This window comes from Gymnoscopelus braueri (genome assembly GCF_963280865.1).
Source record: "Gymnoscopelus braueri genome assembly, chromosome: 17".
NCBI classification, from domain to species: Eukaryota; Metazoa; Chordata; class Actinopteri; order Myctophiformes; family Myctophidae; genus Gymnoscopelus; species Gymnoscopelus braueri.
The window spans coordinates 25,585,000-25,611,920 of NC_137617.1; the positions used below are offsets into that span (position 1 = coordinate 25,585,000).

At 42.2% G+C, this 26,921-nt stretch overlaps 1 protein-coding gene across 1 annotated transcript in view; it reads left to right on the forward strand.

Moving 5' to 3' along the window:
* Positions 1–277: 277 nt before the first annotated feature.
* Positions 278–26,921, forward strand: part of LOC308104752 (SRC kinase signaling inhibitor 1-like) — a gene marked incomplete at both ends in the record, with an annotated part of 56,255 nt that continues 29,611 nt past the window's right edge. The window contains 2 exons of the mRNA XM_080455260.1: positions 278–571; positions 13,716–13,742. Of these exons, the coding sequence (XP_080311386.1) occupies positions 278–571; positions 13,716–13,742 (321 nt within the window). The remainder of the gene's footprint in view (positions 572–13,715; positions 13,743–26,921) is intronic.

Sequence of the window (26,921 nt, forward strand, 5' to 3'; positions counted from 1 at the left end):
TGGATTCCTTTTTAGGACACCATCGTGTTCTCACATTACATATCAATACATTTTACTGTCCTATTTTGGAGAAATGTTAAGTTAAAAGAATCAAGAATTATATGTTTTCCAGAAAGGAAATGATTTGCGATTAATTCTGCACACAATACTGCAAATATTTATATTAATATAATATATTAACCAAGTGCAATGTACCCCTTCTTTCTCTCTCTCTCTCTCTCTGTCAATTTTCTTGTGCCACTGCCTCGGTACAGGTCGGGAGAAGAGAAAGGGTCCCATGATCTCTGCTGCTGATGCCGAGTTCCCGCGGAATTACCACACGTTGGCCGCTGCCGGCGGGCGCGGGCCCCGGCGTTTGGCAGACAACAACTCTAACGGGGGGTTCCTGTCGTCTTCCCTGGACCGCCGGCAGAACGCTGTGGCCGCCAAGAGCCTGGAGGCCCTCAACAACATCCACAAGGCCGACATAGAGCGACAACGAAATGCCTTCATGGACCTGCAGAAGACCAAGTATCCCAACAGTCCCTGTAGCGTGTCGGTGTCCCAGGGCATGGCCACCGGTGGGCGGCAGGTAATTATTATCATTATTAAATAATTACTTGTGCTACAGTATACCCGTTGTCAGAGTACTTGGAGGCCAATCTGTGACGTCAGTTCGGGGCCGGGCAATTAACCAAACATATATCGAAACCGATATTTAGAACCAGTAACCGACTTATAACCGAATAATCAAGTTTTTTCTTAAATGTCAACGAATCGACACAGAAAAGTTCTAATAGATTGTTCATATTATATGCATGTAAATATGCTGTAAATAGTCCATTTGCTACTGGACAGCGCAACATGCATTTTCATCTAACTAAATAGACCAGGCAAGGCAAGGCAAGTTTATTTGTATAGCACATTTCATCAACAACAACAAGGCAATTCAATGCGAATTGAATACAACAAAAACAAAATAAGTAAAAAAAACAAAACGTACATATAAGAACTACAGCAGCAAACAGAACAGGTTTTTTAGCTGTGAAGAACTAAGAGTGGCAGCTGACCTGCAGTTTTCTGGGAGTTTGTTCCAGATATGTGGTGCATAAAAACTAAATGCTTCTCCATGTCTAGTTTAGATTCTATGGACAGAAAGCAGACCTCTCCAGATGACCTGAGAGATCTGGATGGTTCATGATATCTCACAAGATCAGAAATGGATTTTGTCGCTAAACCATTCAAAGCTTCATATAATAGACCAACAGTAGTATTTTGAAATTGATTTTTTTTGACATACAGGGAGCCAGTGTAAGGATTTAAGAACTGGAGTGATATTCTCTACTTTCTTGGTATTAGTGAGGACTCGAGCAACAGCGTTCTGAATCAGCTGCAGTCGTCTGATCGATTTTTTAAAGGGAGACCTGTAAAGACACTGCTAGAGTAGTCAAGTCTACTGAAGATGAATGCATGGACAAGTTTTTCTAAATCCTGTTGAGTGCTTTAATATGTGATATATTTTTGAGGTGATAGTAGGCTGACTTTGTGATTGTGTTAATGCGGCTGTTTAAATTCAGGTCTACATGTCCATGACTACACCAATATTTTTGGCTTCTGACCAAAGGAACAAATATATTGGCTTTTCTCTGGAACCTTTCGAAGAGCCAAAAGAAAATTGCAGAGTTTCAAATTTGGATTTCAGGTGTCATTCTATTTAAAAAATGTGTCCCCTCATTGTACTGTGAAATACAGTGGAGATTAAAAAAATAATCGGAAAAAAGAAAAAATCGTTTGAGTGATAGAGTTATCAGAGTGAGTCGTCGGACGATTAAGATGAAGAGGAGGATGCGCTTTGGAGAGTTAAAGAGTGATGCATCGATCATTCCAGGCGTGAAACGCTGAACTCTTTGCCCTTCCAAATCCCTCTCCTCTCTCTGCGGCTGCTCCTCTCTTTAAGTCCCGCCCTTTTTTTCTCTATCAATCATGAACTGCCCAGGCTGCATACCTGTCACAGTGGCCCGCTTGTCTGCCCTCTCTCTCTCTCTCTCTCTCTCTCTCTCTCTCTCTCTCTCTCTCTCTCTCTCTCTCTCTCTATCTCTCTCTCTCTCTCTCTCTCTCTCACTCTAGCCCTCCTTCCCTACCTCAGTCCTCCATCCTTCTACCCAATCACCTCCGTGGGAATACTGTACTTCTATCATCACGTCTCCGTGCATGCTCTCTCTCTCTCTCTCTCTCTCTCTCTCTCTCTCTCTCTCTCTCTCCCGCATATCTCCAGAGTCCTCCTTCCTTTCCGCTTCAACCTCTCTTTGCTTTTCCATTTAGTGCGTGTATTTATCCCAGCTCTCCATCTATCACCTAGTGAAAAAAGTGGGTTGAGAGACAGAGCGAGAGCGAGAGAGTGCGAGAGTGAGATTGTGAGGAAGAGAGAGGGGGGGGAGACAGGTGGAGTCTGCCGTCACCATGGAAACCCACCACTTCCCATATAAGGCATTGGAGTGATATCATATGTTTGGCAATGCCTGAGCTCGGAGGCGAGGGAAGCACACATTGCACACAGCGAGAGAGACAACAGCACTGGCAGCAAGAGAGAGAGAGAGAGCGAGAGACAGGGAAGGAGAGAGAGCTGCTGCATTTTTTGGCAGGATTTGGCGAGAGCCAAGCTTAGCGGATAGAGTGACAGAGAGAGGATAGATTGAGCAGGAGAGAGAGAGAGAGAGCAGCCTGCAAGGCGCCACTACGGGTACCAGTGAGGGCGGGAGGGGTGGGGTGGGTAGTGGGGGGGGTTGGTAGCGGCTCCTATGGGCAGCGGGGAGCGACTCAGAGCCGCAGTGAGGAGAAAAACATGGAGAGGGGGGCGGAGGACGAGGGAGGCTCGCTGAGCAGGAGGATGCACCGGGCGGCCGGCACGCTCGCTAAGTAGCAACGGTAAATGCTCTCTCTCTGGCATACACACACACACGCGCACACGCACACGCACACGCACACGCACACACACACACACACACACACACACACACACACACACACACACACACACACACACACACACACACACACACACACACTTGCACGCATGCGTGCACAGGCACACAAATACACACGTCTGTGTGTGTCTGTAGATGATGCTGCTGCATGAGAGTGAAGGATGGAGATTGATTGAAAGAGGGAGAGAGAGAGAGAGAGAGAGAGAGAGTGTGTGTGTGTGTGTGTGTGTGTGTGTGTGTGTGTGGGTGTGTGATTGAGGGAAAGGTGACATAGCTTTGTGGTGGTGCGTCATTAAGTACCATGTGTTAGCATTGTTTATTTTTTCCCGATTTTTCAAGTTGTTTTTTTATAACATACAACCACACAGACAGCACAATAAGTGTTAGCATTGTTTCTTGTTTGAAGGTGTGTATGTATGTGTGTGTGTGCGTGTGTGTGTGTGTGTGTATGTGTGTGTGTGTGTGTGTGTGCGCATGTGTGCGTGTGTGTGTGTGTGTGTGTGTGGGGGGGGGTTACACAGTGTACATAGAGGTTATCACAGCACCAGTGAGCAGGTGTGTGTGTTCATCATCAGACAGGTGTTTTCCAGGTGTGGCTGTGATGTTTGATACTGCAGCGTCGGTCTAAATGGGTGGAAGATCTACTCTGTGTGTGTGTGTTTGTGTGTGTGTGTGTGTGCATGTGCGTGTGTGTGTGTGCGTGTGCGTGTGCACGTGCGCGTGCGTCCGTGCGTGCGTGTGTGCATGCATGCACATGTGTGTGTGTGTGTATGTGTTACTATCGTGTGTGCGAGTGCAGGTGTTAATGTGTTAATGCATGAGTCACAGACAGATTAAATAAAAATAAATGTCCACATGCATATGTGTGTGTGTGTGTGTGTGTGTGTGTGTGTGTGTGTGTGTGTGTGTGTGTGTGTGTGTGTGTGTGTGTGTGTGTGTGTGTGTGTGTGTGTGTGTGTGTGTGTGTGTGTGTGTGTGTGTGTGTGTGTGTGTGTGTGTGTGTGTGTGTGTGCGTTGTGTACACATGGACTGGAGAGGGAGGAAAAGAGAGGATTTTGACTGAGTAGGAGGAGAGTACAAAGATGGCTACTTGTCATGCGGGTCAGGCTCTACTCATCTCTACTCTCTCTGAATTTCTCTCTCTCTTTCTCTGTCTTTCTTTCTGTGTATGTCTCTCTCTCTCTCACACTATCTCTCTCTCGTTCGTTGCTGTGCATATGTGCGCCGCGGGATTTCGCGGGAAGCGATTGAGAACTATTGCTGTGAGTATGGTTGGAGTCATGGCACACCGGGGGCCTGTTTGATTTGGATGAGACAGGTTTTATGTTCTGAAAAATGGCCGCGTGTTTGTCCGATACCATGTCCAATGGATGCCTGGGCACCAGATGTGGTCATAACAGGTTAAGGTGAACAAGGCATATGGGATGGAGGATTACCATGTGTGAGGCATAATGCCACGCCAAGGATAAGCCATATATTTCAGATTATAACTCCTACGGGGTTATGAGTGGTGAATTGCAATGACTGGTTGGCTGTGCGTTCCTATTTGACAAGTAACTGCAATGAGGTTGTCTATAACAATTTAGTTATATATACATTATACAGTGTATATATAGTACACAGTATACTCTCTCTCTCTCTCACTCTCTCCCCCCCCCCCCCCTCTCTCTCTCTCTCTCTCATATATACACACAAACAACAGCAGTGATGTAAAATACCATGCATTCCATGCAGAGAATACCTGAAAGTGGAAGAATTAGAGAGGCCGAGAGAGAGAAATAGAGAGAGATGGAGAGATGGAGAGAAAGTAAGAGAATGTGACAGAGAGAGAGAGCCAAGCAGAGAAGAGCTGGAAGAGGGGAGAGAGAGAGAGAGAGAGAGAGAGAGAGAGAGAGAGAGAGAGAGAGAGAGAGAGAGAGAGAGAGAGAGAGAGAGAGAGAGAGAGAGAGAGAGAGAGAGAGAGAGAGAGAGAGAGAGAGAGAGAGAGAGAGAGAGAGAGAGAGAGAGAGAGAGAGAGAGAGAGAGAGAGAGAGAGAGAGAGAGAGAGAGAGAGAGAGAGAGAGAGACAGAAGTATGGTAAATGTACAGTCTTAGCCAAGCAGAGAAGAGCTGGAAGTGGAAAAGATAGATAGAGACAGAGACTGAAAGGGACAGAGAGAAAGAAACAGCCAGAGAGAGGGAGAGAGACAGACAGACAGACAGACAGGCAGAGAGAGAAAGGGAGAGAGAAGGTGAACGAGAGAGAGTGTTCCCTTGGTGTAATGGTCACTGCAGCCATTGTGGAGGTGTCCTTCAGCAAGACACTGAAGTCATACTGTACCTGCCTCTCTGCAGAATGCTCTGGATAAGACAAGACATTTAACCCATTAAGACCTGAGGCCAATGCTACAAATGCGTTCTAAATCAGTAATTCTCACACTTCCAAAAAAACTAAATAAAAAATAGCAGATATATAAGATTGCAGCATGGCACGAAGTGACGCACTGTAAGCTTGTATATCTGTTTTTTTTTTAATATCCAACGCAAAAATCTAAAATGACAGATGCTTTCCACGTTTTAACGGGTTATGTCATACATGTCTCTGCAGAATGCTCTGGAGAAGACAAGACATTGAAGTCATACGTGCCTCTCTGCAGAATGCAGAGAAGAGACAGCTAAATGACATTCCAATACATTAACCTTCCATGGCTTTAACAATTACCGAGGATGCACTTCACTGATTTTCAACCTTGGTTGGCGTGGTCACCCTCTGTGGCTACAGTTTGTCGTCAGATCTCGCAATGTTGCCAGATCTTGTGAGAGTGTGCTTCTGACACAGACAGGTCTCGAACAAAGATAATCGGCTGTGGGCCTGATTTGTCTGTCTGCAAAATGCGATTTTTGTTGTGTCAGAATGTTCGAAACGTACAGTATGTGGCTTGTGAAGAATGGTTCCAATATTTACGTAAGTGACTTTGGGGCAAAATAATCGGTCAATATCTCTGCTCACATTGATTTGATTGATAAGAGACTCACGACTTGCTTCTGGTCTCCTAAAGGGGGGGGGGGGGGCACCCATGTGACACAGATATAGGAAACCAATCGAAGTTACGGTGTCTTGGTTTCATCCTGCTGTATTAGTTTATATTCTGTATTGTGACCACGTTGCTTGCCAAAAATAACAGATCTACAAGCTACTATTACATCATGCGAGTGGAGATACCTCCATTAATACAATGCTACACTACTCAATTGACGATATAAAAATGGCAACATTTTTGTTTAAATGGATATTTCACTTTAAAACTGTTTTTAAGTTGCTTGATTCTGATATTTGATATTGGGGGCTCTAAAAAAATATAATAATAAAAGGAATTGAAAATACAAATTACATCCCTGTCACGCATTAGAAGGACAATATCAGTCACCAGAACCAGGAACGAGTGAACAATGAGTCTAACATTAAATGTTAAAAGGGAGTTTGAAGTTCAATGGGTTTATAATAGGACAGGGTCTGATAAAAATTCATATCAAATATCAAAACTTTGAATCAAGCTACTTTCTGGGGTGCACACAAAAGTCAGAGCAGATGTAAAAATGACCCCCAGAATTGTTCTAAACTGAAATACCCCTTTAAGGTAGATCATATACATTAATTGTGTGCTAATTGAACTCAGATAGTGTACAAATGGAACCATTTGGTTCCATTTTGTACACCCTCTGAGTTAATGCATAAATTAACATGGAGGATTGTACTGTGTATTCCAAGCGGAGGAGACAGCACTAACCAAAGGCTTCATTTTCCTTCTGCATAAGCTTGAAGTTTTAGAGACAGAAATGAGGCATGGGAACCCAGACTACAGTACCAGCCTTCACCTTGAATGGTTCCTATTGAGGAACTGAAACAGGCAGTGTGGTGGAAATATGGCGCAGACATGCACAATCCATTTCAAAATAGCTTTTTTACTAGAGATAACACAGCAGAGAGAGAAACATTTTTGTGAGACAGGCCACGAGACAAGTTAAGTACAGTAGTTACAGTATACGGTATACACACTGCCTGGTTGAGCCATTTACAATATATTAGGCCTGACCTCGACTAAGTCGACTAGTCGACTGGTTAGTCGCGGGGGGTCCGAGTCGACTAAGTGTCTCTTAGTCGACTCTAGTCGAAAAAAATAAAAAATAAAAAAAAGATTTTTTTTTCGGGGACAGGCCTACAATATATATATATTTTTTATTCCATATTAACAGTGAAAGATATATATCCATAGGGGTTGATCTGATGTAGAAGACATAAGAAATACTTGGATTTATGGACATGGAGTGCATGTTGTGACATGGCAAGGACATAATAGAAATTATGATGTCCTTTAGGGGCACCTAATCTCTCAAGAACAGATTCTGCTCTGCGTTTGAATCTGTCGGGGGGGTTCGTCATATCGCGTACACGCTGGCCTACAAGTGGGCGTGCCTTCAGATCAGGAAGCAGGCCACGCTTTACCCAATCAAATGTAGTGGGCGGGATTTACGTGTCCGCCGATCCTTCCCCACTAGAAACAAACCAAAACTCATTTAACAATAGCGTCCTCGGAGCAGACAAAACCACGGAAAGATATTCACATTTTAACTTGCTCTTTCATCATAGAAACAAGTGGGCTAATAACCAAAACGATCCATGTTCTCTGGGAGAAGTGGTGTTAGTGTTCCGTGTAGAAATATTGTTAGTGGGAATGAAAACATAGTCGCACCACCGGAAGTGAAAGGCTGAAGACAGACCAAAACCCCGGTTTCCTTGCGCACGCGTGCTACGTCGACTTCCTCCCAAAGTGAGATAGTCAAAAACAGCAGAGGGCGCTGTGTTTCCTTTTCATTTGGCGATGGGTTCCCAGATTGAGGGGCACCATAAAGCGTTGAGAGGGCTTATCAAAGATGTGTAGATTTGTAGATTTGATTTGATTTCATAAAGAATTTGAAGTGGCTCTCAGCGGCACTAGCTGAATAGGTAGAGACGTCGCCTGGTAATCAGAAGGTCGCCGGTTTGCCATCCACACCACCCAGTCTGTGTCAAAGTGTCCCTGAGCCCCTTACTGCTCCCTGGGAGCTGTATTAATGGCACTTCCCCACTGCTCCTAAATGCAGAGGACGAATTTCACATATGTATAAATTTACAGTGAGAGACCCCAACCACAACATCAACAACAACAATAATCTGACTCAATCTGAGATAAAAAAAAATCTGAGTTAAAACACAAACATTCTAAGGAGTTTTAGTCCAATGTGAGAGCTAGAATGGGGGCTGAACGGGGGATTGAAGCTGGGTGACACAGGTATGATTGCTGGCCCAGACACTGGGCCCACGGGCCACATGGAGCTCTGAATCTGGGTCAGTGCTGCCCATAGGCCTCAAGCTTCTACATCCCAAATTCATGCCTCCTCGCCTCCTATGCCACTTTCCACAGTTCACATTCAAAACTAGAAAAAGTGCTCATCGGAGCACAGGTCTCCGCCAGGTCAGGTAGGTTATCGTGGGCCAGCAATGTTCGGAATTCACCAATCAGGATGGAATATGAAAAGAGGACGGATCCGTCTTGATCACTTGACTATAGGGATAATATGTACTGATATGCGTGATTTTTGGACACAATTTTTAGGAGTAATATAAAAATTATAAAATATAAAAAATCGGCCTCCTGGTGGCGCTATAATAGGGCACATAGTGCGAATGTGTGTGCAAAGTTTCACCTCAAACGGACGCTGCGTTCATATTTTGCAGCATTTTGTTCAAAACGGGCCACTCCTGCAAACAGGATGGAATATGACAAATCACGGATTCGTCATTCCGTTTGAGATCATGTGTACCGATTTGCATGAAATTTTGATCAAATCTGAAGGAGTAATATCAAAATATTTGTTTTACATAAGTCGGCCTCCTGGTGGTGAAAAATGTAGGGCAAAGGTTTTTCCTTGGCCTCTAGGGATTGCGCATACAAAGTTTTACATAGATGGTGCCGTTATTGGTAAAAACGCGAATCGGCCTGTTATAGCGCCACCATGAGGCTGATTTGAAAAATTTCAAGTGGAATTTCTTCCTAGGCCTAGTGAGAATGTGCGTCCAAGATTTCACGGAAATTGCACGTTGTGTTCATGATTTTGTTCAAAACGGAGCACTGCTGCAAACTTTGGAAGCTAATCTTAGCCAATCAGGATGGAATATGACAAATCTGAAAGATGCATTTTGTTTAATGACTACCGATTTGCGTGATGTTTGGACAAAATCTGTAGGAGTACTGTCAAAAAATGTGTTTTGCAAAAAGTGGCCTCCTGGTGGTGCTATAACAGGCCCATGTGAAAAATCAGGCAGAGGTTCTGAATTGGCATCCAGGGAGTGTGTGTGCACAGTTTCGCTGCGATCAAGCCAACGGTGCCGGAGAATAGCTGTCCACAGACGGACACACGGACGGACGGACGGACAGGGTGCAAAACATAGTCTCGGCCATGCCTTTTGGCCTGGCGGAGACAATAAAATCCAGTGAATGCGATCGCTATGTTGCTATATCAGTGGTGCTCAAAATGATATGTATTTGGCCGCGACCCCCCATCTCAAAATATTTAATTCCAGGGACCTCCTGCAGAAGCAAAGATTTTAGTTAAAACATTTCCTTTCAAAAATATATATATTCAAAGATTTGCACAAGATTTCATGATTTTTCTAAAATAGCGTGGCACGAAGTGACGCGCTATGAGCTTGTATATCTGCTATTTTTTAATAGCCAACCAATGTGCTAAATATAGCTAAAATCGAATATGACACAGGTGCTTTCCCGGTTTTAATGGGTTAAACTGTCATAACAGATCATCACAGCTGACCGGATAGTGCATCAATCCCTTAATCGCAATGTCACGGTTAGCATTTCTAAATCTAAATAAAGCAAAAACTGCACAAAAAGTACATTTATTTAAAAGAAATTGCTCATCACGTCAACAATCCTGTGCTGTGACAACAGTATAGTGCAGCACTCCTGAAAGACGTGTTCAGACTGCACACCGCAAAATACTCTTAGTGATACTGTCTGTCATGAAGCAGCTTTCTATTTTTGTTGTCCTCATAAGGTAATTTCTCCCAGCAGATAGCAGTTCAACTGTCTATTTCTCTTCCCACTGTTTATCCGTTCTGTGCCAGGATTTAGAGAGGACCCAGAACCCACTGTAAGACTGCGTATGTTTGGAAGGCTGAGATAGCTGGTCGATGGCACTGCTCAATCAATAGAGTACAAAGGATGAGTGGGAATTACCTAGCAGTCAGATAGTGTGGTTGCTCAGGAAGATCACTACACTACACTGGTGTCTTATTGGAGTTTACACACCATGCTTGAGCAACCAGTCTTCATTGGCAAAAACATTTAAGAGGCTAAAGGCTAATGTGGGGGTGTACTGTATATTGTAAATGCAACAGCACATAGGCCTATTGTAAACAACAGTGAAGACTTTAAAGTCAAATAAAATAAACCACCATAATAATAATAATAATAATAATAAGGGAAATCTGGAGCTCTCTGCTGGGACTGTTGCCCCCGCGACCCGATTCTGGATAAGAATCCATCCATAAGATGGATGGATGGGTGGATGCATTATAATAATAATACAATTATAAAGGGCCTTTAAAACATATCACAAGTTAGAATTTCGGCAAATGTTGGCGCTACAGGAAAGGCCAAAATCAGTAGGGTGTGTATTTAGTGGGCTCGCTAAAGCGGACACATTTATGCTCTCTTCACTCTATATATTTACATTATTCTGCCATAAAGGTTGGAACTCCTTCATACTTATTACTTTCACCTAGAAACTTCAACTTAAAACTTTTAAATGTTCAGCTTCATTGGGGTTCTCTTCATCCTTTTGACATATTTGATAGTTTTTGAAATGTATAACTTAAAAGTCTAGCCAATTGCAGAGCAATTGTCCCTCTTCACTAAGGGATAAAAAAAACCCTGCTTGTTTGCACAATGGTGGCTTGTCTTGTAAACATGGCATAGATAGACGCTCAGGGACCCTGGGACTTCTGATAAAATCATTAAAAAATTCATTACATAGCTGATACGTTGAGCTAAGCAAGTCGCAAGACCAGCTTGTTCTGAAGGACACAAAAAAGAAAACAGGTTGCTAGTCACGATACCATGGACAAACCAAGGACAGCACTGTCACTCTATATGCATCGATTAGCGAATGGTTCAGCCTGAACCATTCGCTAATCGATGCATGTAGAGTGGCAGTGCTGAAGTTACTTCAGCACCATCATCGATAGACAGACCATGTGTGCTGTGACCCAGCACCATGCCTTTTATACACGGGGAATACCATAGACCAGGGGTTCTCAAACGTTTTGATACCACGACCCATATGAGGGATTTTTTTGGCGACCCTGCGTAAATCGTTTATGAACAGCTAAAATCAGTTTGTGTGCCTCAGCCGGTGTTGGAGGCGGAGCTGTGTGTGCATGAGGACTCAAGTGGCCTGTCATGAACTCACACAGTTCTCTGTGGCTTCTGCCATTTACTGTGTTAATCAACAAAATAGGTACAGCTGGTCAGGTTTATATAACAACCCTGCCTGACTAGGCTACTGCAAGGGTGTACTACATTTTTTTTGCTTGCCAACGGCATCGTCCCGCGACCCCACTTTGGGTCGTGACCCATAGTTTGAGAACCGCTGCCATAGACCTAGACAGCAAAGCAGCAGTCTACTATGCTATGCAAATAGATAGAATGTACAGTACAACAACACTCTGAACACAACTTACTAATTTCTCACCAAATACAAAGTTCTGTTTAAACTCTAAACATTAAAACATAAAGACATGGTGGTGTAACATTAAAACTATATAACAGACAGCATAAGCAACAGATGCGATCAGGCAAGCAATCAGTGACGCATGCGCGTGCATACACACACACACACACCAAATTCTTGTCTCTGCTCAGCCTAATCGATGCTGTTGTAGTTTGATGAGGTCCTTGTTTTTATTCCATTATCCACCGTAGAACAGTACTTAAACAGTAATAGCCTATTCCAAACAAAACAGGTGAATGAACTATACAGATCAAGGTCCCTTTTTAAAATGCCACCCTTAACAACTGGCTGAATTAGCAGCTGGACCAAACCGCCAATTAGTTGAGTTGAAAGAGGTTCCTTTTACAGTACCCATGTTGTCCTTTGCTATTTTACTTGTCTAGTGCAGTATATTGAACAGGTATGAATGTATGTATTATTGATTATATTCTTCTGTGACTCTGCTACGGGGGTGGCGTGTGTGTGTGTGTGTGTGTGTGTGTGTGTGTGTGTGTGTGTGTGTGTGTGTGTGTGTGTGTGTGTGTGTGTGTGTGTGTGTGTGTGTGTGTGTGTGTGTGTGTGTGTGTGCTTCGAGACTAATTAGGCAAACAGGCAACATTTGAGTACTGAGCAGACTGTTAGCAGTGCATGATGAGTGATTAGGTGGAATGCAGGTGGGTGTGACTGTAAACAGAGTACATGGAGAGACAGAGTATAGTTATGATAGGTGGATAAGACAGTAGGCAGGACTAAAGTGCAGGATTCCTTATACAAACTACAGTATAACAACATACAGTTCTAACAATCTTCAATAGCAATAATCATCATCATCTTACAGTAACCTGTAATTTAAGTAAAGTGTTATTTAGTGATTGAGAACAAAAAGTTCAACAGTTGCACTCAAATGTTAATGCTAATCACATATTTTGTACTTTTCAAGGTACATTGTACTACAATACTTTTTCTAATGAATATCATAGTCTTACAGCTGTTTTCAGTGAACCCACACAGTTCTGTCCGAACAGCCTTTTGTAGTTAATTATATGATACAGCATATTGTGTGGACGGTCGGATGGACAGGCCGGCCGACCATTATTGCCATCCATTAGAGCCCTGTCATTTAACAGGGTTAAAAGTGGCAACCTACTTAATCCTGCATCTGTATAGAGCTTTCATTCTACTCCTAGGCACGAGCCAGACAATTGTGTGTGTAGACGAGCGCCTTGGGTAGGATTTGGGACCTCTCAGGGTACGCAATCTCTGCATCGCCATTAGCGCATGTGAAGTCACTGTAAATATTTGATTAATTGCTGAGAAGCAATTTCAAGCAATTAAAAGCCTATTATGATGGCAATGAAGGACAACGGAAGTTAATCTCACTATCATCACAATAATTAGCCTATCATTTTTTTCATTGAGCCCTGATGGACAAAAAAAGATGGGCAAAATTCTTACCATTCATTATTTATTTACTGTATACATTTTCAAGTGGTATCACAGATATTTTGGGGAAACCTATAGTTGCTCACCTTTAACTGCTGAACTCAACCTTTGAACCTGTTATTCATGGGGTGTCCGGGTGGCACAGTGGTAAAGGACCTGCCTACCACTGTGAGCACTGTGGTTTGATTACTGCACGATGTCTCCAGCTCGGCTGGCCGCTCCAAGGAACATAATAGGCTGTGTTTGCGGGTGGGAAGTCAGCAGAAGAGTTGAGCGCCTGTTCGGTAGGGAGTGGAACTTTGGGAGATAGTTTACACAGGAAGACTCAACCTCAATCTCTCCCTTCCTCTCTCCTCTGTCCTGCTTTTCAACTTCCACGCATCCTTCTCCTGACAGGTGTAGACAGTTGTCAAGCTTAATTAAGGGGAAAATGTCTAATGTCTCTCAATCTTTCTTTCCTTCCGTCTTTCTTTCTTTCTTTCTTTCTTTTCTTCCTCCCAGCAACAACCAAACTACTGGAGTTTCAAGGTCGGTTATAATATTGTGTTTGTGATTTAGCATGAATCTGTAATTTAGCATGAATATGTGTGTCTTAGTCTGTAATAAGATAACTTTCCATTGTGTTTGTGCATGCCTGCTCGCCTTTTCCACTCATTGAAAGATTGTTTTAGTGTTGGCTCAATCTTCAATGCGGTTGGATTGACCCTGGGAAGTCACAAATGTCCATGTCACAGCAAGCAACACTGACTTTGCAAATACTGTCTGAAAAAAACCCAACAACATTTGCAGTACTTTATTGGTTGCAGGTGATGGTAACGTTGAAACGTTGCTGATTAAATCTAAGTAATCAATTAGTGTGCGTGTATTTTTGTTCATCCGTATTGGTTGTGAATGGGAAATAGCTTGCTCAATCTCCTCACAAGTAATTGAACTTTCACAGCTTGAAGCCCTCATTGCAGTTACACCTAGGTAATTATTCAATAATAATATTTGATAGAACCTGTCCTTGGGGGAATAGAGGAGACACTTATTATAGTACGCAATATTAACTGGTAAGGAATTTTATTTGATTATTATAATCGCATGTTGTTCTGATGAGTGTTTATTAAACAAGCCATGCTCATCAATAAGCTCTGTTGATTATATTGATTATAACCTAGGGCTGGGCGTTATGACTTCAAATAATGATCACTTATTTTTTCAAACTTTTGCCTAGATTACGATTAATGAACAATCTTTTTTTTAACAGTGAAAATAACTGATCTACAAGCTCAGATCTACAAGCTCACAAGCTGTCGTGATGCGACGTGTTGTGAGCTTGTAGATCTCCTATTTTCACTATTTTTACACGCCACCATTGTACAACAAAATGCTATATAACACAGGGCTTACAGTAAGTGGTTAAGTACTGTACTCAAGTAAATGTACTTCATTACTATCCACCACTGTGTACAATAAGTGATACTTTTGAGTTGGTCATTAAAAAGTTAATGCTCTATATTCTGATAGTATTCATTGCTTTAGACTCTAACATCTGTTCAGTAACAGAGGTCTCCCGTCTCAGCAGCTCTTTAATAAACAGAAAATATATTTTCAGGTCTATCACCAATTTTATCGAGTCAGAAAAAAGAAAAGAAAAAAATACTTAGCTTCAAATTTATATTACTCCAATTCCAATTTTGTTTGCTCATTTTTTCCTGTATCCTGTATGAGTTTTGAACTAAATATCTAGTAATGTATTTTCTGTTTATTAAAGAGCTGGATAGATAGGGAGACCCCTGTTACTGAACAAACACTCTATATGGCGACAATTACTTGGGACACACTTGGGAATATAGAGCTATATAATGAAACAAAACAAAAAAATCACACCCCCTTTAAGAGCTACATTTATACATTTACTGTTCCCGAGAGGGAATTTTGTGTGTCATAGCATCAACAGCAACAGCTGAAACACAGCAGAGGCAGAGGTACAGTAAGGGTAGAGGTAAAATAAAAACAAACTAGAAATACTGCATTGTGGTTGTATGCCTCCACCAACCAGTTACCGCTTACATCCGTGTCTGTCCAGACTCATATTATATTAACCACTTAAACCCCATATGGTTGTCCCTCAGGGCTCTATGCTAGTGTCTTTTTTTGTTTTCTGTTATTTTGGGGAAACCTTTGCTGAAAATAGTCGATCAAAAAGCTTACAACGCGTCGCGCGCTGCGGCACGTTGTAAGCTTGTCGATCTGCTATTTTCTGCGATAGCTTTCCCCACAATACGGGTGCTGGGGTTTAAGTGGTTAAAATTGGCTAATGGGAGGGCGGGCAAGGCGACCTCTGACGTCACTCTGACTCTGACTCATAACCATATAAGGAGTTTGCCCGAATATGGAATGTGTTGTCTAACCGCTGTCGGGTAGTTACTAGTTCGGATATCCAGTTGTCCAGAACCGCCGATCCAACCAATATGCCCATATATGATGATATCAGGGATCTCCATATATGGGCACAGAAGGGACACAGTAAGACAGGTCAAACGGGTACTCTAACAAAGCATCCAACACTGTGACTCAGACATATTGGTCGGATCGGCAGTGCCACGTACTGTAGGTGTGAGGGCCGCATAGCGGCCAATGGAGACTGTGACCTTTTCACAGCACAGTAGCCTTGACTTTTGACTATACCTACCTGTACTTCTAATCAGTTCGTCCTTGAGTCCAAGTGGACACTTGTGCTAAATGTCATGAAATTCCGTTCACATGGTTGGGACAGACATGAGGTCACCTTGACCTTTGACCACAAATGTCTAATACGTTTCTGAGTCCAAGTGGACATTTGCAGTCTATATACACATACACAATCTATCAATAGTTATCCTAACAATACTGTATGTCAATGTTCGGCAATGAACATCCTATTCCATGTGCAAGAGTGCCGGAGAACACGTCAAAAAGTCAAGAGTCAGTAACGGATAGTGTAAGTCTTAAGTTCTCATATGGAGGTCAGGTTTGGTTGTGGAGCCTGATGGCTACTGGCACAAAGGACTTGTCGCTTTGTGGTGGGCAAAGGAGGGATGAGTCTATGGCAGAACGTGCTCTTCATCCTCGACAACCCATCATGGAGGGGATGGGAGGGGTGGAAAATGGCTACAGACTGATAGAATGTCTGCAGCAGCCTTTTGCACAAATTGAAGGGACTGAGCCTCCTCAGGAAAAATAGCTTGCTCTGTCCCTTCATGCAGTGGGCCAGTGGGTGTTGTCAGTCCAGTTCAGTCCAGCTCTTTGGTCTTTCCGATGTTGAGCTGGAGGTGATTACTGTCACACCACCCTATAACGCTCTCCACCAGAGCTCTGTATTGCTGGTGGAGAGAATGAATGAACTAAAAGAAAAGCTAAACTTAGTGATGTTGACATTGATTGAAAAACATATTTGAGGGACTGAATTACAGATGACTTATAAACACATTTCCGGAAACAGAAAACCAACAATAATTGTTGGTTTTCGGTTTCCGGAAATGTGTTTATAAAAACTCCTGTTTAGTGCATTGAATGCCATCTTTGGATGTGGACAAACGTATGTACAATACCGGTTTGTGCGTCAGAACAGCACATTCACCTTCAACAGGCATGACAATGTGAGGCTATAATGTTCCATGTGCAGTGCTGTTGTAGATTCTATTCATCCAGATGCCAGATAGTGGAGGCCAGAGCTGCTTGACTAACTTTGTGTGGGATGTTGAAGGCTACGGTTTGATCATTTCTTGATTATCTCGGCACGTCTTAGAGACCTATGGGAAATACGTGTCTCCTTGCTACATTTACAGTATACACTGTCATCTCTTCTCACAAGCTTCCTGCAATATCTCCTTCCATTATGTGCACAATCTTCCCTTTATATGTGAATGCGCAAAGGAGAGGGGTGAAGGAAGGCGAAGGACTGATGTCCACCTGCACCTTGCGATGACACTTAAGGTGTATATAAAGCGACAAGCAAATTGCATTTCCAGGCTGGTGCACCAGTTTAACAATAACATGCATGTTTCTAGGTGCCAGAATGCTTCTGTAATGACAGGTTAATGGCTTAGTGCAGTATATTTGACCCTCAGAGTTCAATTAACACTTGTTTTGGATTGTCATCCAGGACTCCAAAAATAGTCTGTCTGTCTGTCTCTAATCTTACCTACAGTACTACCCCTGCACTGAACCAGAGGCTTTTGACCCCTGCCTTTAATGTGACCCACAGGAGATTGTATAGTTGAGTTTATGCTAAGATAAGCACTTACTGTACAGTGAGCCAACAGAATCTTAATGACAAAATGACTTGCTATTCTGAAATCTCTCATCCCTATTGTTGACACAGTGAATGTAGAGTTATCTAAAAAATGCTTTGTAACTTAATGAAAAAAAAAGAAGAATACTGTATTATACATTCATTCATAAATTAGTAATGGGAGGTGAGGACAGGAAATAGAGTATATGATTATTGTCTCGCCCCCCCAGAGAACCAGAGGTCCGGAGGAGGGTTGGTGAGTGTCACACCCCAGACTGGGTGAGGGTAGTAAGTAACCCTTGTACTTCAAGTACTTTCAGACATGTTCAAACAAGGATGGCAAAGCACGCAGATGGGCAATTTTTAACAAGGTTTATTTCCCCCAAGTGTCAGTGTACAGGTGAAAATGGCAAAACAAAAGGAGACCAATCGTCTGCAAATAGAAAATAAAGAAATAACATAGAACTTCAAATAATCCACTTCAAATAATCCAAATATAAACCAATGTAAGTCAATTAAAGTATTATTATAATAAAAAGAATACAATAAATGATCTAATTAATTATAATAATTATATATAATAGCAAATAACAAATAAACAATAAATACATTCACAAAATAACAGACCTCCTTAGAGACTCGAAAACCTCCTCAAGCTGAACACCTCTCCCAGCAGACAACAGAAGCAGACTGACAGGGAGTGAGGAGCTCACCCCTATGTAGCCCCATGGCTCCTCCCACCAGAGTGAACCAAACATTCAGGGTGATTTTGGATACAGTCACTTCTCCGTTTATGCTATCAACAGACATGAAACACAATGCATAATTCAATTTCAACTTGTAGATCTCTGGTTTTTCCAAACTAGTAGATCTCTGCTTTTGCCTTCAATGCAATATTCCGTGTCCTACTTTGACACAGGCAACACACTCCTGCTCCCAAGGCCAAATGGTTTGGTCCAATTTGGTCCCAATGAGTGGCTGCAGGTGTGTCTCCTGACAAACCTATAAATCAATTTGAACCCCACCCTGACTCTTTTAGGATCCAGTAGAGCCACGGTGAGAGAGAGAATGATTTGTTTAAATAAAGAATAATAAACTCTGCTGTTTGGTGGTTTTTCTGTTTGTCCATAACCCTACAAGTGTGCACCATTGACAGGCCATGTCCAAACAGTGACAGTGTGTGGTCACACTGTCACAGTGAGACATAGGAATTACACTTTAGGTTGGTCTGTCTGTCTGTCTGTCTGTCTGTCTGTCTGTCTGTCTTGGTAACCAATCAATTGGTGTGGGGGGTCTGGAGGTATCGGGGGGTGGGGGGTTAGTATGGGGGGTTTTCAGGTACGCGACCAGGCATATCCCACCCGGTCTCAGTAACTTCTGTGTTACGCCCCTTTCTGTGACGCACACGGAACTGCTTCGTTCGCCCCCTAATCATGCTTCACATTCCAGGAGGACAGCACTGCACTGGCCGGCTGTTCAATTTACTATTCATAAATAGTAAATACATAACTTGAACGGCGCTGAGTCGGCTCTGGCGTAACGTTCGGCACGGCTCGCCTCCGACGTTACAACTGTTTTTTCCCCAACTACTTCCTAACTTAATATTAGGGGCTGTAGTCTGTTCTCACCAAACGGGCCGAGTGGTCCACCTCGCTGGAGGCGACAAAAACTATGCCTAAACCTAACCTTAATCCTAATAAAATGATTTGCAACGCAAATTATATCATAAATAAGGAGTGCGATGAGAAGGATTCGATCCCGCGGCGCAGGGATTGATGGGCTAACGCTTGACGCTGACACCACGGTTTCATCTGGTATTTCAAGAGTTTTGGGAGTTATTTAAAGCGGTCCGCCCATGTGAGAGGCAGTTCCGTGTGCGTCACAGAAGGGGGCGTCGCCAATTGTTACTGAGACCCCCCCCCTCCAAGCAATTCCTACCTGAAAGCCCACAGAACTATCTGTGATGGGCATTATCCCCCATATGTACCCATCACCCCCACACACCCCTATACCTCCACTCTCCCTTCTTCCATACCAAGCAGTTCCTACCTGAAAGCCCCCCCGCACCCTACTACTGTGGGGCGAGATGTACTGAGCGATAGCCCTTATTTTTATATTATTTGATATTGATATTAAGAACTGTAGCATGATGCGAAAATATATTTTCACAAAGAAGCGTCCTACACAATTATGTCACAATACACATATTTTACAGTTTCAGTTCACACCTCACATTTACATGTCATGCAATGCCTATTTCCAGTAGTTATGTACAGTAGTGGTGACTTGCTAAGATGCCAACCTATTTTGCTTTTCTCACACACACACACACACACACACACACACACACACACACACATATACACGTGCATGCACAGGTTTTATTGAATTGTGCTTGTTCGTTGCTGGCCTGTAGCTCCCACCGGCTTGGTTATTGCTCTCCGTTCCTCTCAAGGGGCCGGGGAGTCTCGCCTCCTCTTCTCCTCTTCTGATGCAATAGAAAACCCTGCAGCTGTGCGTGTGTGTGTGTGTGTGTGTGTGTGTGTGTGTGTGTGTGTGTGTAATGTAACAGTCCCTTTGATGTTCCAGTTGTTGGCTTGCTCTCTAAATATGTGCACGCATGCACACACACACACACACACACACACACACACACACACACACACACACACACACACACACATACACACGCGCATGAGCTGTGCACATGCATTGCCAACCCATTGTAGATTAGCATACAAACATCTTGAGGGTGTGGATGAATACACTCACTGACTTTGCAGTGGCCGTGAAAACTGAAAATCCACACATTGGACATGCTTTGGACACATGCACACATTCACGGACTTCCACTCACATTGACATTGTCTGCTTGTTTAAACTGTACGCCATGGAGGGAACAGTGCATCCACACACACTGGACCTTTTCCTGCTGCTGCCAGTGACATGTGTCAATAATAATGGAGCAGAGGATGGCCTAATTCTCTCCCTCTTGTAGTTCCCGGCCTGACTAATACAAGTATTAACCCATTAAGACCGGGAAAGCATGTGTTATTTTAGATTTTAAACACTTTTAAACATAATTTTATACTTTGGCTATTCAAAAATAGCAGCTCTACAAGCTTGTAGCGCTTGTAAATATGCTATTTTTTCTTTCATCGTGAAAAGGTGTGAAAATCTTTGAATATACATATATTTTTAAAGCATTTTTTTTTACTGGGGGTCCCTGGAACAAAATATTTTGAAAAGCGGGTCCGCGGCCAAATACGTATAATTTTGGGGGTCCTTTGGGGGACATGAAAAAGTGTGAGAACCACTGATGTAGCAACATACTTTTTTCTGTTAGGATTTAGAAGACATTGCCTCGGGTCTTAATGGGTTAATGCCCCCATTTGGCAACTCTTGACACTCTTGTCTGTCTGGAGAGGCAAAAGTAATCACATCTTATTGTCTCCCCGCTCCGCCTCAGTGTTGAATGAATGAGGGAGAGTGTTCTTTGCGTGCAGACCACGGGCTTAGACCAGAAGTGGCCTTCGTTTCCATGGGAAATACGAATGCGTCTAAAGATTGAGAAGAGATTTGAATTTGTTCAGTTAACTATGGTGATATGGGCCAATTGAAGGACATTGGGCATGAGATGTAACATAGCTTACTGATTGGTGTCTACAAGTTTGGCATGTAGATTGTTTATGGAGTCAGGATTGCTTCCAAAATAGCAAAATAGACTCCTTGAAGTGGAAAAAAACGACAGCGTAATGGCCGTCTAATCAGCATACGTAAGGGCTAATTTATGTTGTTATGCTGTGTTCATGTGTTGTTTAGTCATCCTAGCCATTGTTTACACAGATGCTATATTTGATATTTACCTGGTATCCCAGTTACTTTGTAACACTTCATTGTTTTCTTTGTGCTCTATTTACTTGACGATTTACCCTCGTTTGTTGACTGGGGTTCATGCCATGCATACAGTGTACTCTGATCTTGCACTTTGTAAGTCACTGTGGATAAGAGTGTCTGCTAAATTCCTAAATTGTAATTGCACTTGTTTACACGAAAGAAGCATGGGAACTATCCCAATGTAATGAGTCATTTTTCTTTTGAAGTTAGTTAATTTATTTCAACTTGAATCTCCTCGTACAGTGCATGCTCTCATTAGCGATGGTGCGTTTTATTGGGCCTTCAAACTGTATTGTAAAAATGCGCAGACAATATGCAATTAATGATGCAATACTTTATTCACCTACTGTATCTTAAAGAGGAAAGGACAGAACAGGGGTGTCTGGCTGAAGATAAAGGTCAAAACTAAAGTCATCTGCAAACATGCACAAACAAACATCTTTCAGAAAGGATTTGCATCACTTCAGGGAGCCTGGAAGCCTTTGAAAGGAGCTCGTCTGTGCTGCAACGCACGCACACGCACACATGCACACACGCACACGCACACACACACGCAAACACACACACAAATGCTTAAGCACACAAGCATGCATGCACATACACAAATCCTGTGACCTGGGCATTCTCAGTACAGAGGGATATCCCTATACCCCTGCCGCCTCTCTCCCATTGAGCTAGCTCAACACTGAACTATTCAGACCGACTCTTTTGTTGCCCTTGTGCTGTTTGGCTGTTGATATGGTGTTGGCTAGAAAATCGCTATTCCCCAATCTGAGTCAGAGAATGGCGAGAGTGTTTTCTGCCACTAAAAGGCTTAGGTTGCCCGCAATATTCCCCCTTGCCGAGTGGCGTTATGCTGCAGTACGTGGCAAAAATCCCTGAGTGGCTCTTAAATCCGATCTACCAAGACAACAAGGTTTGCTTAGAAGGCTACGAATGAATAGGGGTGCACTCTCTCTAACAAGAAAAAAACAATGGTGATGTTAAAATTCCTTTCCCTGCATATTTATCTCCGCCAGGCCGTAACGGCCAGGAGCTGGAGATTATGTTTTCGCCCCGGTCCTCAGTTTTTGGGCTATACTGTAACGCTTATTATAATATAAGTCCCACCCCTTTTCTGCCTTAGTTACAACTTGTCGGGGTAACCTTGGTTTAGCATGTTAAAAGCGGAACTTCCCTCTTCCCAACTCCCAAAAACCCCCAAGCAACACCTTTTTACAGGTTTTTATTTGAAACGTCTCATATTCCGTTCCAATTGTATATAACTGCCTTCCAAAGTTTGCGGGCACTGTGTAGGCAACCCGGCCCAGTGGAGACCTTTGCTCAGAGGAGCGCACTTTTCTAGTCTGTATCTGTACTTACAAAATGCTGAAACTGTTGGTCGCAAGGCTTTTCATTGTCTATAATTTCAAAGTCTGCCCTCGTCGAATCATAGTAGTACAGTAAATTTGTTATTGCTAGATTTTGAAGGTCAGACATCTCATAACTAGCGTTCTCTCCAGAAAGCTTTTGTCACTGTTTCAGCATGGCACCATGTGAGTGAATAAGAAATGCATGCACTCCGTCAACTGGTTACAATCAAATTGCCCTTGAGCAAGGCAACTAAACTGCAACACCTGCTCCTGTGTTGATGTTTAGTGGGTAACAGCACAAGACTCACTGGACAGCTCACAAATGAATGCCATCTGTGTCCTGTCACTTCTCCCACAGGCCTTTGCTTTCAGAGCAGAGGGTACTCCTTGAACCTGATCTCACAGCAAAGCCCTGGTTCTAGGGTTAGGGTTAGGGTTAGGGTTAGTATTTTACCTTAATTCTTAACTAATATAACGTACCCTAAACTTAACCTTAATAACTTACCCTAACTTAAAACCAAATAACTCGCCCAAACATTAAAGCTGCACTACGTAACTTTCCTCTTCTACCCCGGATTTGAACCCGGTTTCCTGCGCAAGTGCTGAAATGTTTTACCATTGAGCTAATAGAGCCTGACTGCTTGCTCAGGGGGGAATCTTGACCTTCAGGTCAAAATTTGTGTCAGATCCTGTGTTTAGGTGAGACACCTTTGACCTTTGACACGATCTAAATGTCTCAATAGAAGAGCAGGGAGAAAAAGTACAACCACCCCAATTGTATAAATGACATTGTATTAACATACTCTACCATACAGATTGGACAAAATTACATTTTATTTATGAAAAAAAAGTTACATAGTGCTGCTTTAACCAAATCAACAAATTCATAGTTTAAATTACAAAATACGAATGCCATCATTTTTCTCAGATAGCATACAGATGCCATGAGAATATTCTGGTTCCTTGGTTGCCTGGTTCAAGAAGGTTTACACTATAACATGAAATATAAATTGAATATTGGTATTCAAAATGGCTTCAGTAGCTGAGTTTTTTCTTTTTACCCCAATGATGCATGTTGACATTTTGTGAGAAATTAGTTTGTGTTCTTCTCAATGGAATGGAATGCCATGACTGTGGTGTGATAATGTCCATGGAGGATGTGATAGTTGGGTAGGCTTGGCAGTTGGCACAGCTGTGCACAGCTGTCTTATCAATCAAAACAAGCCCCTGTTTATTGGCTGGTTAAAATGTGGTTTTGCCCTGCCAGCCAATCAGTGCTTGAGAGCTGATTTTGTCAGAGAGAGCGATATGCGATATGATGTTTGGTTTAGGGATTCTTTAAGACAAAAAAAAGCACAGTGGATAATATACTAAAACGCTTTATGGAGCCCTGATACTTATGGCCATTCAAGCTCAGTAACAAGCGGGGAAAAGACTGGTATTTTAAGACAAGATGCCTGAAGTTGAGGTAAGGGAAAACATGAAACATTTAACACAAGGGCATAACTAACTACCTACCTTATGATGTTTTCATATTTCAAAGATATTACTTATGCTACAAAATGTTGGACTTCACTCCTCTGCACTGGCAGTTTGGACAGATATTAATCGCTCTAGACATTAATGTGACTGCTAGTTTCTTTGATGAGTTCAGTCTAATTGGTGCTGTTCCCGGAGAGGTCTTTTGAGGTTTCTCCTGACACCAAGATGCATTTACACAAGCCTTCCAGCCAATGATTTATCCTTGTATATCTAATGATACCAAATCAATTAAATGCTTATATAATAGGGCCCCAAAGATTGTTGTAAAAAAAAGACCTACTGAGTCAAAGTTGAGTTGACGATCACAGATTTAACCACTTGAACCCCTGCATGCCTATTCTGTCGGGAACATTAGCCAAAAAATATTAGAGCTTGTAGATCGGCTATTTTTGGTGAAGATTTATGGTGTAGACGGAGAAAAAAATCGGTTGTAGCTCAAGTCCGTTTCACTAAGACTAGAGGGTTTAAGTGGTTAATAAAAGAAAAGTCAGCAGTCAGACAAAAAGGCCCACACATGCCCACGCATAAAATGCATAAAATCCCTGTGTTACGGATCTGTAACTGGGCGGCCTGGCAGACAGTCTGGAAGGGATCCCTGAGGATACAGGCTTCTGAGTAGAAAAGATTCTCATTCTGATTTAGTTTTCTTTAAAAGCCTCCCGTGGACAGGTGGATAGCGTTTCACTTCAAACAATTAATAAAATTCTGCTAGTGCTTGTGTGCATAATTCTAAGTATTAGTTCCGATGTGATGAAAGTATATAAAGCTCTTTTTTGTATCATTTCTTTTTTATTTTTTTCAGAAAACAAGGAACAAAAACAAGCTATTATATTGTTTGTTTGAAATCCGCTCATTAAAGCACATGTTGGTCAGGAGAACACTGTCGCAGCAGTGCATTATAATCCACAAAATGGCAGTTAATTACTTTGTATTCAAACATGCTTTTTGAACCAGCAAATACAATTTGACAGTGGGTCTATGCAGTTTAGACACGGTAAGGTTCTTAAACTGGGGACCCCCAAGGGTCCTTGATGGGGTTCTAGGGGGTCTCCAGCAAAATGAGGAACAGTTTACTTGGACTATTATTTCACCGACTAGATGTTGCAATAATGAGAATGTATAAGAATGACTATCCAAACGATAGTTCTCAACTCTCTCTACCTACAGTATTAGTCAGTTGTAGAATTCTGTACTGAATACAATCTAACAATAACCACCATCTCTTATGGGGTCCCTGGCACAATATATTTTCAAATGGGGGTCCGTGGCCTAATATGTGTACATTGACATGAAAATGTTTGAGAACCCTTGTGCTAAAGGATGATGTACAGACACTTTGAGCAATAATTCTCAGAAACATTAAACTTGGTATATTAATGGGAACTGAAATTTATGGGAATTGAAATGGAACCTCTTTAGGTGCATATAGCTACAGTAAAACTAAAATGGAAAGTGTGTGTGCTAACTGTGCTTTGTTGCTTACATAACACCCCAGAAGCTGTCATTCTGTTTACTTTATACTCTGGTAGCTGTTGTGCCCAGCCCTTGAACCAAAAAACTTCTGATTATCCCTTTGGTGTATAAATATTAGTATCAGATGTTTTGCATATAGCTTTCTTTTATTTATTTTTTTATCATAGTAATGATAGTGCTTTACTGTTATATTGGATGGAGCTACCTTGGAAAAATATATTTTAAACTCTGTGACATTTAACTATTGGCGTAGGTTTGGGTAGGGACATCCTTACCAATGTTAAGCAATGTTAAGCGATACCAATGTTAATTATCCCTACCAATATTTTTTGTAGCTTTGAACTTTTTTCATTGTATTGTACAAAGTGTTAACAAACATCAAAAATCATTCTGGTCCTGCATATAATACAAATAAAATAATAAAATGAAAGGTTGCTGATACACGAACACTGGCTACCATCAATAGCTGATGCACATCTTTGTGTGGTGCGTTGTGTTTTTGGAATGCAGCCAGGTGTTCTCTGTTTTTGGATGGCGTCCAAGGTTAAATTATGTTAATATTTTGCAGAGCAGTGCCACTCATCAATGGCCGTTTTAGATCAAGTGACCAATCATGAACGAAAGGCTCATCACAGGCCTTCTGATGAATAGATACTCTGCCACAATGCTGTCGAACATCAGAGCTAAATGTGGATCTTTAGAATTAACGAGTGGATGAGTGGAATTCAAATGGACAATCCTTTAGTCTTTGAGAATCTTTGAAAAAGAAAAACGTTTCTTTGCAATATTTATTCTCAACAATCAAGGTCTGTTTTGCGAGAAAGGACCCAGAGAATAAGGAGACCTTACTTGAGCTAAACTGCATTGCCAAGAACTCTTTAAATTTGAGTGTTCCGCCTACATTAACATTTAATAACGTCAACAAAATGTCACGGTCATCAATCTAACTTGTCTAATACACAGCCTTTTCAAGGGGTCGTTTTATTTATACCATTTAATAATTTTAAGTCACCTATACACACATTTGATGTATGCTGAACAAATTTGTAGATTTCATCATGTTAACAGCAAAGCCATCAAGAATGTTCCAGTCATAATTAGAAACCCAAATCATTTATAATAGGACACCTGCTGTGACGGCCATTTGACTTTTGGGGAGGATGAAGAGGGATGTGGCCCATTGAG